Raw genomic sequence first — 15,110 nt, forward strand, 5'->3', positions numbered from 1 at the left:
AGGCCATGGGGAAGGGAGTCACTAAGGCGTGCAGAAAAACAGAGAATGATTAGCTGGGGACTAGGGAGGAAGGGGAAATGATAAGTGGAGCTGCCAAGGGCTCAAATCCAGGCTCTACCACTTCCTGCCTGTAATTGTGAGTAAATTATTTCTCTATGGTCAATTTCCTCCCCTTGTCAAATGGTGTTGATAATCAAGGTACTTAGCTCATGGGGTAGTTGTAAGCACTACATCAGTTAAGAGTGTATAACTTATAGAACACTTGTTGCTACATAGTAAAAATTTTTTTCTTTTTTTATTTAAATTAGTCAACATATAGTACATCCTTAGTCTTAGGTATAGTGCTCAATGATTCATTAGTTGCATAAAACGCCCAGTGCTCATAGTAAAAATTTTTTTTAAAAATATTAAAAATTGTAAAAAAAAGTAAATATGTGGTAAAATAGCTATTAATACATAATATCATACATAAATTATGCATTTTATATAGCAAATTTAAAAACAAAAATGCTATTAATACTCTTTCTCCTACTTTTCCTAACATAGGAGAAAAATGCAATTATCACTGCACTCAATGACACAATCCTCACAGTGTTTAAGTGGTAAGCAGTGACCAACTGCTTCTAATCCATACCAACTAACTATAACCCAACTCTGATACATTGCGCATGTTCCAAAAGGGGGGTGCAAGAAAGACAGGGTGGAATGACATAAAGCAAGTGTGACTGCTGGGGATTTTAACTCACATTCATATTCTGTGCCCAAAAGCCCTGTGTCCAATAATGCTGATTACCAGTTATAAACTGGTGACCCAAGGGCCAAATCCAGCCTGCAGACATGGTTTGTTCATTCTTTGTGGTGTTTTAAACATAAAACTGAATTAGTTGCTAATCTTTTAAAATTGAAAGAATTCATATAAAAATCTCGATTTCTGGGCTTCACTTGAAAGACCTGGCAACCCTGGGCTCTGCTCCCATGGCAAGAGTCAAATGGAGACTTGCAACCATAAACTGAACCAGTCCTACTGCCCAAGAAATAACCACCTTATCCGTACTTCCTTCCATATAAAAACAAGAAGCAGGGCATGGTATTGGTCCTACTAGCAAACTGCCAAACATCTGCTATCTGAGCCTCTGAACATGCACTGCATCCATTCTACCATGAGACTACAGAATTTCCTCTTCTCCAACCACTGCTGTGTGCAGCAGGAGGCAAGCTAAAGTGCTAGGACTCCTGGCAAATTCCAGGACTGGCAGCAACAGAGCAAATTAAAACAAGAAACCAATAATCTGTCAGCACAGAAGCACCTAGGGAGTGATGACATGCCCTAAGAGGTTTGGACAAAAATAGCCTGGGAAACTAGAATGAAGATAAAACGGACTTTTTTTTTTACTTTTAGCATATAAGAATAACCCTTTCAATGGCAATACAGCGTAGCTTTGCCTTACTGTCAGAAAATGAGGTCCATACCTGTACTGTTGAATATGGTAGTCGCTAGCCGCGTACAACTACCGAGCACCTGAAACGTAACTAGTGTGGGGCACCTGGGTGGCTCAGTCGTTAAGTGTCTGACTCTTGATTTCAGTTTATATCATAATCTCAGGGTCGTCAGATCAGCCCCGTATGGGGCTCAGCCCCAGATGTGGAGCCTGCCTGAGATTTTCCCTCTGTCCCTCCCTCCCTCCCTCCCTTTCTCTCTCTCTCTCTTCTTAAAAAAAAAAAGAAATGTTAACTAGTGTGACCAAGGAACTGAATTTTTAATTTTAACTTTATTAATTTAAATTTAAATTTGAAAACTGACACTTGATTCAGTATTTGGAAAACTTGTTTGGAACAACCTGAACATATGAATTTACTTTTTCAACTACAATACTTGTAAAATCTAAATACAGATTAAAAACTTCCGATGAAAATTTTGTACCACAGAGATTTTACACTTATAGTGTAAAATATATACTAGATGTCAAATATCTTTTTTTTAAGATTTTATTTATTTATTTATTTGAGAGACAGAGAGCAAGAGCGAGAGCATGGGGGGTGGGGGGAGAGAAGGGCAGAGGGAGAGGAGAAGCAGGCTCCCCACTGAGCAGGGAGCCCTCCATGGGGCTCGATCCCGGGACCCCAGGATCATGACCTGAGCCAAAGGCAGATGCTTAACTGACTGAGCCACCCAGGCACCCCTAGATGTCAAATATCTTAATGAACTTTTCTATATTCAGTAAATGTGGAAGTGATATTTTGGATTAAATAAAATATATTATTAAAACTAATTTCACATATTTCTTTTTTTTTTAAGATTTTATTTATTATTTGTCAGAGAGAGAGAGAGCACAAACAGTGGGGAGGGGTAGAGGCAGAGGGAGAAACAGGCTCCCCGCTGAGCAAGGAGCCCAATGTAGGACTCAATCCCAGGATGCTGGGATCATGACCAAGCCAAAGGCAGTTTACCCGAGACTGAGCCACCAGGCGTCCCTATCTCTATTTACTTTTTAAAATAAGGCCACTGGAAAACTTACATATCTAGCTTGTATCGTATTTCTATTGGACAGTGCTAGCCTATACAAATGCAAACTTATGAAGCTGATACATTTAGAGGCAAATTATAAAATGATGTTTCTTTCTAGGAACAGATTACCTGAAACTGAAATTATCTCTCTTGTCTCTAAAATGCAATCCCATTTACGTGTTCAAAGTATATGCAATTTTGAAGAAAACATGGAGACAGCAAGGAAAAAATATATTTCTGGAATATTTCACAAATAAAGCATATGAAATCATACTGTACCAAAAATATTAACAGTAAATTCAATGAAACATCTAACAGATAACAGAAAAAACAAGGCTGGCATCAAACACTCTAACATCAGCAGAAGATAACTAATGCCCCAGAAACACTTCTCAAGGGGATTTAAACACAGGATTATGATCTGAGCAGATCTATGTCAGCTATTTAAGAGAGGAGGGGGAAAAAAAAAAAAGACCCAGAGTATTTAACAATTCAGAAATCTGAGGCAGCAACTAGGAAACACTCATTCTAATTGTTCTTTTCAGGGGCGCCTGGATGGCTCAGTTGGTGAAGCATCTGACTCTGGCTTAGGTCATGATCTCATCAGGGTCCTGGGATAGAGCCCCACGTCAGGCTCTGTGCTCAGTAGGGAGTCTGCTGGAGATACTCTCTCTCCCCTCTGCCCTTCCCCATTTGCACTCTCTCTCTCTCTAAAATAAATAAGTCTTTTTTAAAAATTGTTCTTTTCATAAAGGAGGGTCTAGAAAATTACGAAACCTCAAAGAATCAGAAAGATACAGAAAATTCAAAAACAAAGTTTGAGAAAAAAGTTCAGTGGCTTTTTCTTTAATCACAAGAATGTGTAAAGGGAAAAAAAAGACATTTAAGTTCTAAAAACACAGGAACTGCTTGAACAACAGGATGACAACACTGATGGATACTAACTTCTAATAAATGTTAGGTACTCTAAAAAAGTCTGCTTATTGCCATGGAATACAGAGATTCATTTATGTGACAAGCAGACCAAAAGAAGTATGTTTGGGGGAGATTATTTACTTCTGTTGTTTTTACCCACCTTTGATGTTCTGACTCCAATTGTATTGAGAGGGAGTTTCTTTGCAAATGTTAGCAAATCTTCAGTTCCTCCAAATTCAGAGAACATGAAAGAACCATATCCCTTTAAGTGGTAACCTAGCAACTTGCTGAAGGGATTAGAACACGACCCTTGGGGAGGAAGGATTCAAATCCCAGAAGCAGGTGTTCACTGTCCTCTGAACTCCTCCCTTATTATGGGGCAAGAACAGACCTTAAAGTCATTTCAAAGTAGAAGAGATCCTATTCAACGAGTAGAGTAAATAGCACAAATTCTGAGTGCCCACTATATGCCAAATATTAAATGATCTCATTAATTCTTACAATGCCTGCAAGGTAGCTATTATCACCACCTAAGTAACACTAAAACAGGTTGAGAGAGTTTAAGTGATTTGCCCCAGACTCACAGCTACTAAACGCCAAAGCTGGGATTTGAACCATTGACTGAGAAACCACGTATAGACTCTTTCCACTATATCACACAACAGTTCAGATCCATGGTACTGTAACCTCTGAAGATAGCTACAGGCTAACCCCAGAATTCAGAGCACTGCTTAATATCAAAGAAGAGTAGAGATAAATGAAATTGAGGATAAAAAACAATAGAGAAAATAAGCAAAATTAGAAGTTGGCTCTTTAAAATGATCAAAATTGACAAACCTTTAGTTAGACTAAGAAAAAAAGAGAAAAGATTCAAATTACTAAAGTGAGAAATGAAATGGGGACATTACTACTGACCTTACAGAAATAAAAAGGATTACATAAGAATGCTGTGAAAAACAAATAAATAAAAGAATACGAAGAATAATTATATGCCAACAAATTAGATAAACTAAATGGACAAAAACTAAAAACACACAAACTACCAAAATTGTGTCAATACAAAATACAAAATATGAATAGACATCTAACAAGTAGAGGTTGAATCAGTAATCAAAAACCTCCCAATAAAGAAAAGCCCAGACTACATGGATTCACTGGTGAATTCTATCAAACAGTTAAAGAATTAAAACACCAATCCTTCTCAAACTCTTCCAGAGAAGAGGAGGGAACACATTATATGAGGCCAGCATTAGTCTGATACCAAATCCAGATAAAGACATCACAAGAAAACTACAGATCAAAATCCCTTATGAGTACAGATGCAAATACCCTCAAAAAAATAACAGCAAACCAAATCAAGCAGCATATTAAAAGGATTACACCATGACCAAGTGGGATTTATCTCAGGAATGCAAGTATGGTTCAACATACAAGTCAAACAATGTAATATACCACATTAATAGAATGAAGAAAAAAATCTTAACTAATGCAGACAAAGCATTTCACAAAATCCAACACCCCTGCATGATAAAAACACCAAAGGAGTAGAAGGAAACTTCCTGAACATGATAAAGGGCATTCATGAAAAACCCACAGCTAACATCATACTGAGCAGTGAAAGACTGAAAGCTTTCCCTCTAAGATCAGAAACAAGAAAGAGAAAGATGTCCACTTTTACCACTTCTATTTGACATTGTACTGGAAGTTCTAGCCAGAGCAATCAGGTAAGAAAAAGAAATAAAAGGCATCCAGGTTGGAAAGGAAGAAGTAAAATCTCTACATGCAGATGACATGATCTTATATATAGACAATGTTAAAGAATACACACACGCACACAAACTAGTAGAGCTAATAAATGAGTTCAGCAAGGTTTCAGGATCCAAGATCAACATATAAAAATCGGTTGTATTAATGCACACTGACAATGAACAACCCAAAAATGAAATTGAGAAAACAATTCCATTTATGATAGCATCAAAGAGAATAAAATAATTAGGAATAAAGTTAACCAAGGAACTCTAAAACTTACACACTGAAAACTATAAAACATTGCTAAAGAAATTAAAGATGACCTAAATAAATGACAAGACATCCCATGTTTACAGACTGGAAGACTTAATACTAAGATGGCAATATACTCCCCATCACAAGCCCAACACCCTTTTTGCACAAATGAAAAAGCTGATCCTAAAATTCATATGGAATTGCAAGGGATCCTAAATAGCCAAAAAAATCTTGAAAAAGGAGAATAAAGTTAAAGGACCCAACAACCCAATTTTAAAACTTAGTACAAAGGTATAATCAAAACAATGTGGCACTGATATAAACATAAAGATAAATGGGATATTAAGAGTCTAGAAATAAAAGGGCACCTGGGTGGCTCAGTCATTAAGCGTCTGCCTTCGATTTGGGTCATGATCTCAGGATCCTGGGATCGAGCCCCGTATCGGGCTCCTTGCTCAGCAGGAAGCCTGCTTCTCCCTCTCCCACTCCCCCTGCTTGTGTTCCCTCTCTCGCTGTCTCTCTCTCTGTCAAAGAAATAAATAAAAATCTTAAAAAAAAAAGAGTCTAGAAATAAAACCACAGATCCAAGTCAACTGATTTCCAATGACAGCGCCAAGACTATTCAATAGGGAAAGAACACTGTCTTCAACTAATCATGCCGGGACAACTGGATATTCACATGCAAAAGAATGAAGGTGGACCCTTACCTCACACTATATAAAAAAATTAACTCAAAATGGATGAAAGACCATTTAGCTCTAAATGTAAGCACTTAACCTGTAAAACTTAGCAGAAAGCATAAGGATTATGACCTTGGATTAGGCAATGGTTCCTTAGATATGACACCAAAAGCATAAGCAACAAAAGAAGAAATAAACTGCATGTCATCAAAATGAAAAACTTTTGCTTATGAAAGAACACTATCAAGAGAGTAAAAAGACAAACCAGAGAAGAGAAAAAGAATGTGGAAATCATATATCTGATAAGAGTCTAGTATCTAGAATGCATAAAGAACTCTTCTAACTCAACAACAAAAAGTCAAACAACCCAACTCAAAAACAGATAAAGACAGGGTGCCTGGGTGGCTCAGCTGGTTAAGCATCCGACTCTTGATCTCAGCTCACTCAGGTCTTGATCTCAGGATCATGAATTCAAACCTGCATTGGGCTCCACGCTGGATGTGGAGCCTATTAAAAAAAAAAAATAGGCAAAAGCTTTGACTAGACATTTCTCTAAAGCAGATATACAAATAACCAAGAAGCACATGAAAAGATGTTCAATGTCATTAGTCATTAGGGAAATGAACATCGAAACCACAATAAGATACCACTTCACACCCACTAGCGGAGCTATAATCTAAAGAACAGAAAATAACAAACGTCAGTGAGGATGTGGAGAAAATGGAACTCTCCTACATTGTTGGGGGAAATGTAGAATTGTGCAGTCACTATGCTATCCTTTGGCAGCTCTGTAATAAGTTAAACATAGAATTACCAAAAGACCTAGCAATTCCATTCCTAAGTAGAGACCCAAAGGAATTAAAAACAGGTGTTCAAACAAAACCTTGTATGTGAATCTTCAGAGCAGCACTATTCACAATAGCCAAAAGGTGGAAACAACCAGCAACTGATCCATCAACTGATGAACGGATAAACAAAATATGGTACTCCATGAAAAGGAACGAAGTACTGATATATGCTACAACATGGATGGACCTTGAACACATTATGCTAAGTGAAAAAAGCCAGACACAAAAGACTACATATTGTATGAGTACATTTGTATGAAATACCTGTAACATGCAAATTGAAAGAGACAGAAAGTAGATGAGCAGTTACTATGAGCTGGGGTAAGGGCTCATAGGGAGTGACTGCTTAATGGAAATGGGGTTTATTTTAGGATGATGAAAACATTCTGGAACTAGACAGTGGTGTGGGTTGTACAACACTGTGACTTGTACTAAATGCCACTTAGGTATACACTCTAAAATGTTTAAAAGGGTCCATTTTGTTGTCTTTTATCATAAAAAATAACAGTAACACATGCACACATAATTCTGAAGGAAAAAATTCAAAGAAGAAAAGCAATTTAAGATGCAGAAAATTTAAGAAACTCCAAATAGTCCTGAAGTATAAAAAAAAAAATCATGAGATTTTTCTCAGGACCAAGGCCCTCTTCCTATTTACACGGGATATCAACTTCTGTAAGACAAGGTTACCGGGGCCATGCCCAGCCCTGCCCACCATGGGGGAGGCCAAACCTACCTCCAATTACTCGAATATTGTTGTCCTTTGTCAGAATAGCCTCAGCATGGAACACCAAAACTGGAATTCTCCGGCAGCCTCCAGTCCACATGATACACGGATGATCCCTACAGCCACAACAAAAGGCTTTTATTAATTCACAACTCAGAATCTGAATTAAGACTGATGCAGATCACTGTGGTTTGCTGCTTGGCAACTCTCCCTCCTCCTGGAACAAGAATCCCAAATGTCCTATGGGAAACCATTCAGCCCCCATGCTTAGCCATGGGGTTTGTTAGGATTAACTCCATCCCTGCTGCAGGGATGGGCTTTGATTGGCCTCAGCCAAACGGGGCCTTCCACCCCTCAGTTCTAGTTAGTGGATCAGGAATGAGCACTGTAGCCGGCGAATGTCAGAAGATATGTTGTGAGACCCTCTGAGAAAGAGATGCTTTCTTTCTCTTTTATGGCAGCGACAGGAGAGATGGCCTCTTCCCCTGGATGGTATAAGAGAATGAGGTATGTAAGTTCAACTGTCATTTTATGACCTTGAAAGGAAAGCCTGGAGCTACAGGTAAAGGAGGAAGTCAGTGGGAACCGCACTGGAAGAATGAGAAAAATGAGATCCTAAGAGGCAAATGTGGAGTTGCAGAATCAAGCCTTTCCTAAATATGAGTTAATAAATTCCCTTTATGGGGGACAGTGGGAAAAAAATCTTTAAAATAAAATTTAAAAATTCCCTTTATTATTTAGGACAAGTTATGTTTTAAACCCCAGCAGACATAAAGAATCCTAACTAATATATCGTATTCACAATAATTTATATACCCTTTTACACCCTATCGTCCCTTTTTAAGCCAATTTGATAACCCATCCTAAGATTCTGAGCTAGGAACCCAAAATTAATACAAGTTAATACAAGTGCTCCAATTAAAACCACATATTTTAAAGCAAGCCTATACTAAATGGAGGAATTTTTCTCCAGAAAAGGACCTCTGACTTTACTCTCTTACCCTATCCTCAGGAAATCTGTTTAATCAGTCTCAGACAGATGTGTACTTACTCAAAGATTAGGAAAATCTTCAACCTCCTTAGTGCCAGGGAGTCAGAAGGGAAAGAGACCTGAGTCCCTACTATGTGCCAGGAATTAAAGTAAGAGCTTTCACATGTTATCTCACTTAATCCTCTTGCCCACACCAAGAACTGAAAAAAAGGTGTCTCAGAGGATAAGTGATTTGCTCAAGATCATAGATCTGGTTAAGTAAGGGAATAGGTATCTGAACCCAAGTGCCTGCCTGCGCTCTTTCCACCCTTCCATCTCCCTAATCACATTTCAGTGATGTTTCGTATACAGAACACCTTAAACCCAACCCTTTGGGAACTATACTAATCAATTCTTTAAATAGAATAAGACCCAGTCAGCCAAAATTTGGGCTGCTCTCAAAAACTCACATGACCACATCCCTTAAAAAAAGGTCATACTACCAATCTCAGGGCCTAGTGAGACCCCCTCAACCCAAGTTTAAAAAGATTCCCGTTTTGAATGCACAGTCTTCCAGGCTACCAATCTGAGAAGTGAGGCAGTCTTGAGACTTAGGATGAGCTGCCGAAGTGTTTTAGTGAGGAAAAGCAAAGAACACCATACCTAGTTCATTTCCTGTTTTCTAGAACTGGAATGTGGATGCTTACTACTGTTCCTGCTTTTTGACTTGGATAATAGTGCCCATTTGTGAGAAAAGGTATTCATCAGGGGCACTTTTTAGCAAGAAGGATATTTTTTCGTGGTTTGCTTGCTTTTTAATCTTAAACACCTGTAAAATGTGGGCAGGGGTCCAGAAGATTCCTAGGATCTTTTCCAACTATAATTTTCCCACTATATTTCTAAGTCAGAGGATAGAGAAAAAATAGGCAGCCTAAACTGCAAAGTCTTGGACAGAAACTCTGGAAATTATCCCAAGTTCCTCGTCAATCTAGCACTAGCTACAAACTGGTACCACTGTGCCTTCCCACTTACAAACAATGGATTACTGCTTACAAGTTAAAACGCCTGACAAGGGTCAGGAACACAATAAACAGATATACGGCTGACAAGAGCCAAGGCCTTAGCTATGCTATTTGTGGAAAGCCAAACCCTGCCAGAGAAATCCTTCCACCTACAACCTATGAAAAGATAAAAGAGGTGGTAGACACATTACGAATTCAGTATGGTCAACTAAAACACACTTAAGGCAGATGCTACGTTGTCATTAAAAGCATGCTCCCACCAGGGGGTGCTAAAGGCAAAAGATTCAAAATGGTGAGGAAACCGAAAATTGGGACTTCAAATTTTCATTCACACCAGAAACTGGTATATCTTAAAAAAAAATATGCTCTTATAGGCATGAACGAACTCAGGACTTGGATGCTTGATCACCGAAGTAGAACAGTTTTAAGGTTCACTTTAATGAAAGCCTAACAACGTTTTGGTTCTTAAGAAGCAATTTCATGAGGCATATATATATTATTCACTCCTGGGACCTAGCCTACATAACTCAAAGCTTCGAGGCCTAATTCATACCAATGCCCCTGCTGGAAATGCTTTCCCCACTTCCGTCCATTTGATCCCACACTTAGGCCCAGGACATCTGACCACCCCCATGGAGCCTTCCCCCAGCTCCTCCAGCCCATAGTGATGATGCCTTCTGTCTCTGAACTCCTGTAGTGCTCACTGTATAATCATTTGTTAATGATCTTTTTTCCCCCATGTATATGTTCATGAACTACTATAAAGCTGACTTTTATGATAGGAACTGAAATTATTTTTTTAGGGCCTGAATAAACCTTATATCAAATCTTTCCACATCTATATATAAATTTGTATTTGGGATCCACTAGCAAAATATAGAAAAAGAGCCCCTTTAAACTTAGTATTTGAAATAATGCTGTGCAAAACAAGGATTTCCTGGACAGTTTCTAGCCCTAAAGTCCAGGATTGCCAGGCATTAACACTTGAATACAGCCTTGGGATCTGAGCAGATCCAGCAGATGCCCATGGATATACATCTTTGGATCACATCAACATCCTTAGATGATTTAAGGCCTTATAACTTCCAAAACTTTAAAAATGTAAGCATATTACTTCAAGTGTAAACAAGATAGACTTAAGATTCCTAATGTATATACTAAGTGTCTGATAGACAAGACAGGAGCTGATGGAACATTAACAGTCAAAAGTCAACAGGAGTCTGAAAGGAAGAAGAGCAAAAAAATCCATTGAGTTTGGATTGGAGGAGGGAATTACACCTGTAAGTTCAGTAACTTCTACTAGAAATTTAGCCATTTCTCAATTATGAATATAGGCAACAAAGCATTATCCGTGCCTTTGAGTCTGTCTGAAATTATAGATTTTTTACACCATATTACAGTTGTTGCAGATATCTCAAAATATCATTTACATTTACCACTACTTCTAAGTTAATGGTAGCTATTAAACTTGCCAGTAGATCACCTGTGGTCACAATCTTCCTCATCTGGCGTGATAAGGCTGGATAACAATTTGGCAGCTCTCCTCCTAAGCAATCATTCAGCTGCCAAATGGTGAATGCCAAGTGGTGGTCCAGACACCTATGATGCTTCCCAATATTCCCCACTTATAAGTGCTAATCAAAGACTACCCCCACAGGGTGGGGGCGTCTGGGTGGCACAGTCGGTTGAGCATCCAACTCTTGGTTTCGGCTCAAGTAGTGGTCTCAGGGTGGTAAGATCGAGTCCCGAGTCAGGCTCCACACTCAGCATAGTCTCATCTGCTTGAGACTCTCCCTCTCCCTCCGCTCCCCCCTTTCTTTAAAATGGACAGATAAATCTTAAAAGAAAAAAAAAAAAAAAAGACTACTGCAAAGGGTGATGAGCTTATGTAAACAGCAAAAACAATCTTCATGCTGCTGCCTTTAGAGAATAAAATTTAACTTCCCCATGTTTTAGATAAACAATCTTGTGGTTTAATGCACTAATTAAAAAGCACATATTACTGTATCACCAGTGTGGGTTTTTTTTAATCTTAATAACTGCGTTTCAATGTAATTGGTACTATTTGCAATGGTATGTATTTTAAGCACCTAAAAATATTACTCTGATAAGGAATACATGGCATAAAAAAAGTTAAGAACCCCTGCTCTAAGGTGGTCTAAAGCATAAAGTCTCCATTTATTCATTCATTCAGTTGGTCACTCAGTTGGCAAGTATTTACCAAGTACCCACTGCAGTATTACGTTGAAAATCTGAAATTGTCAATATTTGACTATTTTTAACCTACTAAAACAGCAATTTCATAGAGTTCAACCTAATACTCATCAGACCCAACTCATAAGCCCACTAATATATTAGTCATGAAGTAAAAGAATGATCTTGAAATTAGACTGATGCTCGCAGAAGTTAAAAATTTTGTGAAACAGGTAAGAGGCAGCACACAGAAAGCAAAAAGTCACAAGAAGATAAAGTGACCAGAGGGAATTATCCATTTAATTATCCTGAATAAGACTGACCCAAATATAATGTCAAATCTCTTTTATTTTCTGACCTAAGACTGATGAGAAGCCCTTCCCAAAGCTTTATGAATGCTTCAGTCATTTTTTCTAGTTACATTAAAAAATGTAATCTTCTACTTTATAATAAGAAATGCACTTTATTTATTTATTTATTTTTTAAGAAATGCACTTTAAATTCAATATTAAAGCCAGTAAGAATAATGCCTTAACATTTGTATGGTACTTCATCATTTATAAAGTAACTTCATATATATCATTCTTTTGATCCTAACCATACCCCTACCGAACAGCCTGGGAGATACTATCCCCACTTTTCAGGTTACATAGCACACACATATCCAAGGGGACTCACAGAGAATCTTAAAAACTAATCTTAACTTTAAGTGAGACTCTCTCTTTGTTCTCTGTGTCAAGTAATAATATTAAAGGAGGCAAAACAGCAAAGTGCCTCAAAATCCATGAAAACTAGGTCTGAATCTCAATCCATCACTTACTATCTCTGAGTCCCTAAACAAGTTCTTTGATCTTTGTGAGGCTGAGCTTACTAAAGTGAGAATAATAACATTTTCAGATTAAATGAGACACATCAGTTAAAGCCCTTACCATCATCTATGCTAAATGATAAGTTGTACTTATTACCATTGTTCATTTTTATTGTTATGAGAATCCAGCAATCAAGAAACTTGACTCTTACTAAAACAACCCAGGAAAGCAATGTGGTTCAATGGCACAGCACAGGTTAAAGAATTCTAATGTACTGTCCCACAGTTACTCTGGTAAGTTACTTGACCTCTCTATATACTATCATTCTATCATTGTAAAGGCTTTTGAGAAAATAACATAACCTATCTCACAGGAGTTTGGAGACCTCCTTTGCTTTAATATCTACAAATTTAAAAATCTCCTATGTTAGGAGCGCCAATCAAGAGTTCACAAAGCAGTATCTAGAGCCAATGTTCACTCATGAGCTCAGAAACAGAGCCTTCTCTCATTTCAGATAGCTGAGGGTGACCAACTCATAAAATCTTGGATTAGATTGCGGATAGAAACTAAAACCAGAGTCAGACTGCATCAAAGGAAGGAGTGCATAAAAGAAGGTATAAGTAAAAGAGAATTATTTTCTACCCTAAAGGCAAAAAGTCAAAAGCAGGCTCGCTCTTACTTACTCTTGGCTTACCACCTCTTCATCCTCTGAGGATGATGCCGTTTCCTCCAGGTCCCGGGCCATCACGACTGGCATTTCCTTTAGGGTTTGTCATGCAGTCAGCAGACGGGGCCTCAGAGACCTTTCCTTGCAGATTCACTGGATCAAACAATTTAGGTGGCACTGATTCCTGCAAGAAAGCCAAATGATTTGAAACACAATGGCATTTTCTATTTGTTGATTATTGCTATTGATTTTCCAAGTAACAAATATGAACATTTACCTAAATGGTGTCCAACGTCTAGAAGCTTACCTTCTATCACAGTGCCTCACACCACAAAAATCAAGGTTTTTTTCAAACATACTGTCTGTCCTCCATGTATTTACAGAGCTGTTATTAAGTTTGAGCTTCTCATTTTTCTTTTATATACTAAACCTAACAAGAATTAGCTTCTGGGAAGTGTGAGGTAGGTGTCTGATTGACTAAAACATAGACTCCCACTATAAAGGCTTGACCTGGGTTAAAAATAAAAACTCAAGATTTACGACTCCTAGGACAAGCACACAGCTGAAATACCTTCATATTTCACTAAAATAAATTCAACCACTAAACTAAAAGATTAATATATTCTCCTGAATCAAGATGATAAATAACTGGAAAAAAAAAACAAAAAAAGAAAAACACTGTCCTTCCACTCTCAAAAATTATTCTCCCTTACTAAAAATCACAAACTATGATTTGAATCTCAAATAGGCATTAAAATTAGGATATTTCTAACTTAAAATATTTTTGCATATGTAAAAAGTACAAGTCTGTTGTGTGTTTAAGGATGAAATCGAAATTACAGATAAAGAAAATGAACATGTTTAAATGACCATAATCCTAGTACTCAGAGATAACCATCTGATGTCTATCTTTGCAAATCCTATTTTGCTATGCATTCGAAATATGATAAGACCGTACACAGGACAAAAAACCGCCGATCTCGATAATGATCCCTACAAATCTTCAGAGGAATGGGCAGTATCTAATAACTTCAAAGGCGTTCTTCCGAGGATTCCCAACGGGATTTCTCGATCTGTCCCAAAATGTTGGGAAGTCCTTTAAATTAAAACAAAACAAGCAAAACCTCCAAGCTAGAAGAGATGCCAAACCTGTCCCAGGCTGCTAGACACGGAGATCGGAAGAAGATTAAGGACACTCGCCCAAGGAGCGTCCTCGCCCTAAAGGGATCAGCCCCTAGGCCTCACCCCCGGCTCACCCCAATCCCAGGTAGGTCCTCAGATGCTCCCCAAGGGAAGGACAGGGACCACTCCGCCGCAGCGATTCAGCCCAGCGCGCCCGGAAGCCAACAGCTACTCCCGGACTCCGAGAGGGAAGTGTAGCGGCCGGCGCCCACCCAGACACGGGAGCTCACCTCCCTCGCGTAGGGGGGCGCGCCGGCGCAGGCGTTTACCTGTCTCATCTTCCCATGGCTCCGGGCGGGCCGGCGGGGACCGCGCTCCGCGCCTACCTCCCTCCTCCTTCCCCAGCCGGGCTCACCGCCGCCGCCGACGGCTGCTTCCCCCGTTACTACAACAACCAACAAGCAACCGCCCGCTCGGAGCCACTGCGCAGGCGCCCGCCACCCCGCGCTGAAAACGCTCGGCTTCGGGCGCGAAGGAATGTCGTCACCGCCGCGCAGCGCGGGCGCAGAGCTTTGCCCTCAACAGAAATCTAGACTTCTTTTTTCCGCTCTTTTTCCCCTCCACTCCTAAAGGGTTGACTCCACACC

The 15,110-nt window shown here is 39.0% G+C and overlaps 1 protein-coding gene across 24 annotated transcripts in view; it reads right to left on the reverse strand.

Moving 5' to 3' along the window:
- Nucleotides 1–14,925, reverse strand: part of TTLL5 (tubulin tyrosine ligase like 5) — a 276,731-nt gene extending 261,806 nt beyond the window's left edge. For 23 of the 24 annotated variants that reach the window (XR_003515953.2, XR_003515950.2, XR_003515947.2 and 20 more), the window contains exons 1-3: nt 14,793–14,925; nt 13,358–13,525; nt 7,690–7,796 (exon numbers count right to left, since the gene is read on the reverse strand). Coding sequence is in view for 16 of the 24 variants with exons in the window: in XM_027572090.2 (XP_027427891.2) it covers nt 7,690–7,796; nt 13,358–13,431 (181 nt within the window). In the remaining 8 variants the exon portion in view is untranslated. Of the gene's footprint in view, nt 1–7,689; nt 7,797–13,357; nt 13,526–14,792 lie in introns of those variants that run through there. The other variant, XM_027572098.2, reaches the window with a different exon arrangement.
- Nucleotides 14,926–15,110: the final 185 nt, after the last annotated feature.

Source organism: Zalophus californianus, chromosome 6 (assembly GCF_009762305.2).
Source record: "Zalophus californianus isolate mZalCal1 chromosome 6, mZalCal1.pri.v2, whole genome shotgun sequence".
Classification (NCBI taxonomy): Eukaryota; Metazoa; Chordata; class Mammalia; order Carnivora; family Otariidae; genus Zalophus; species Zalophus californianus.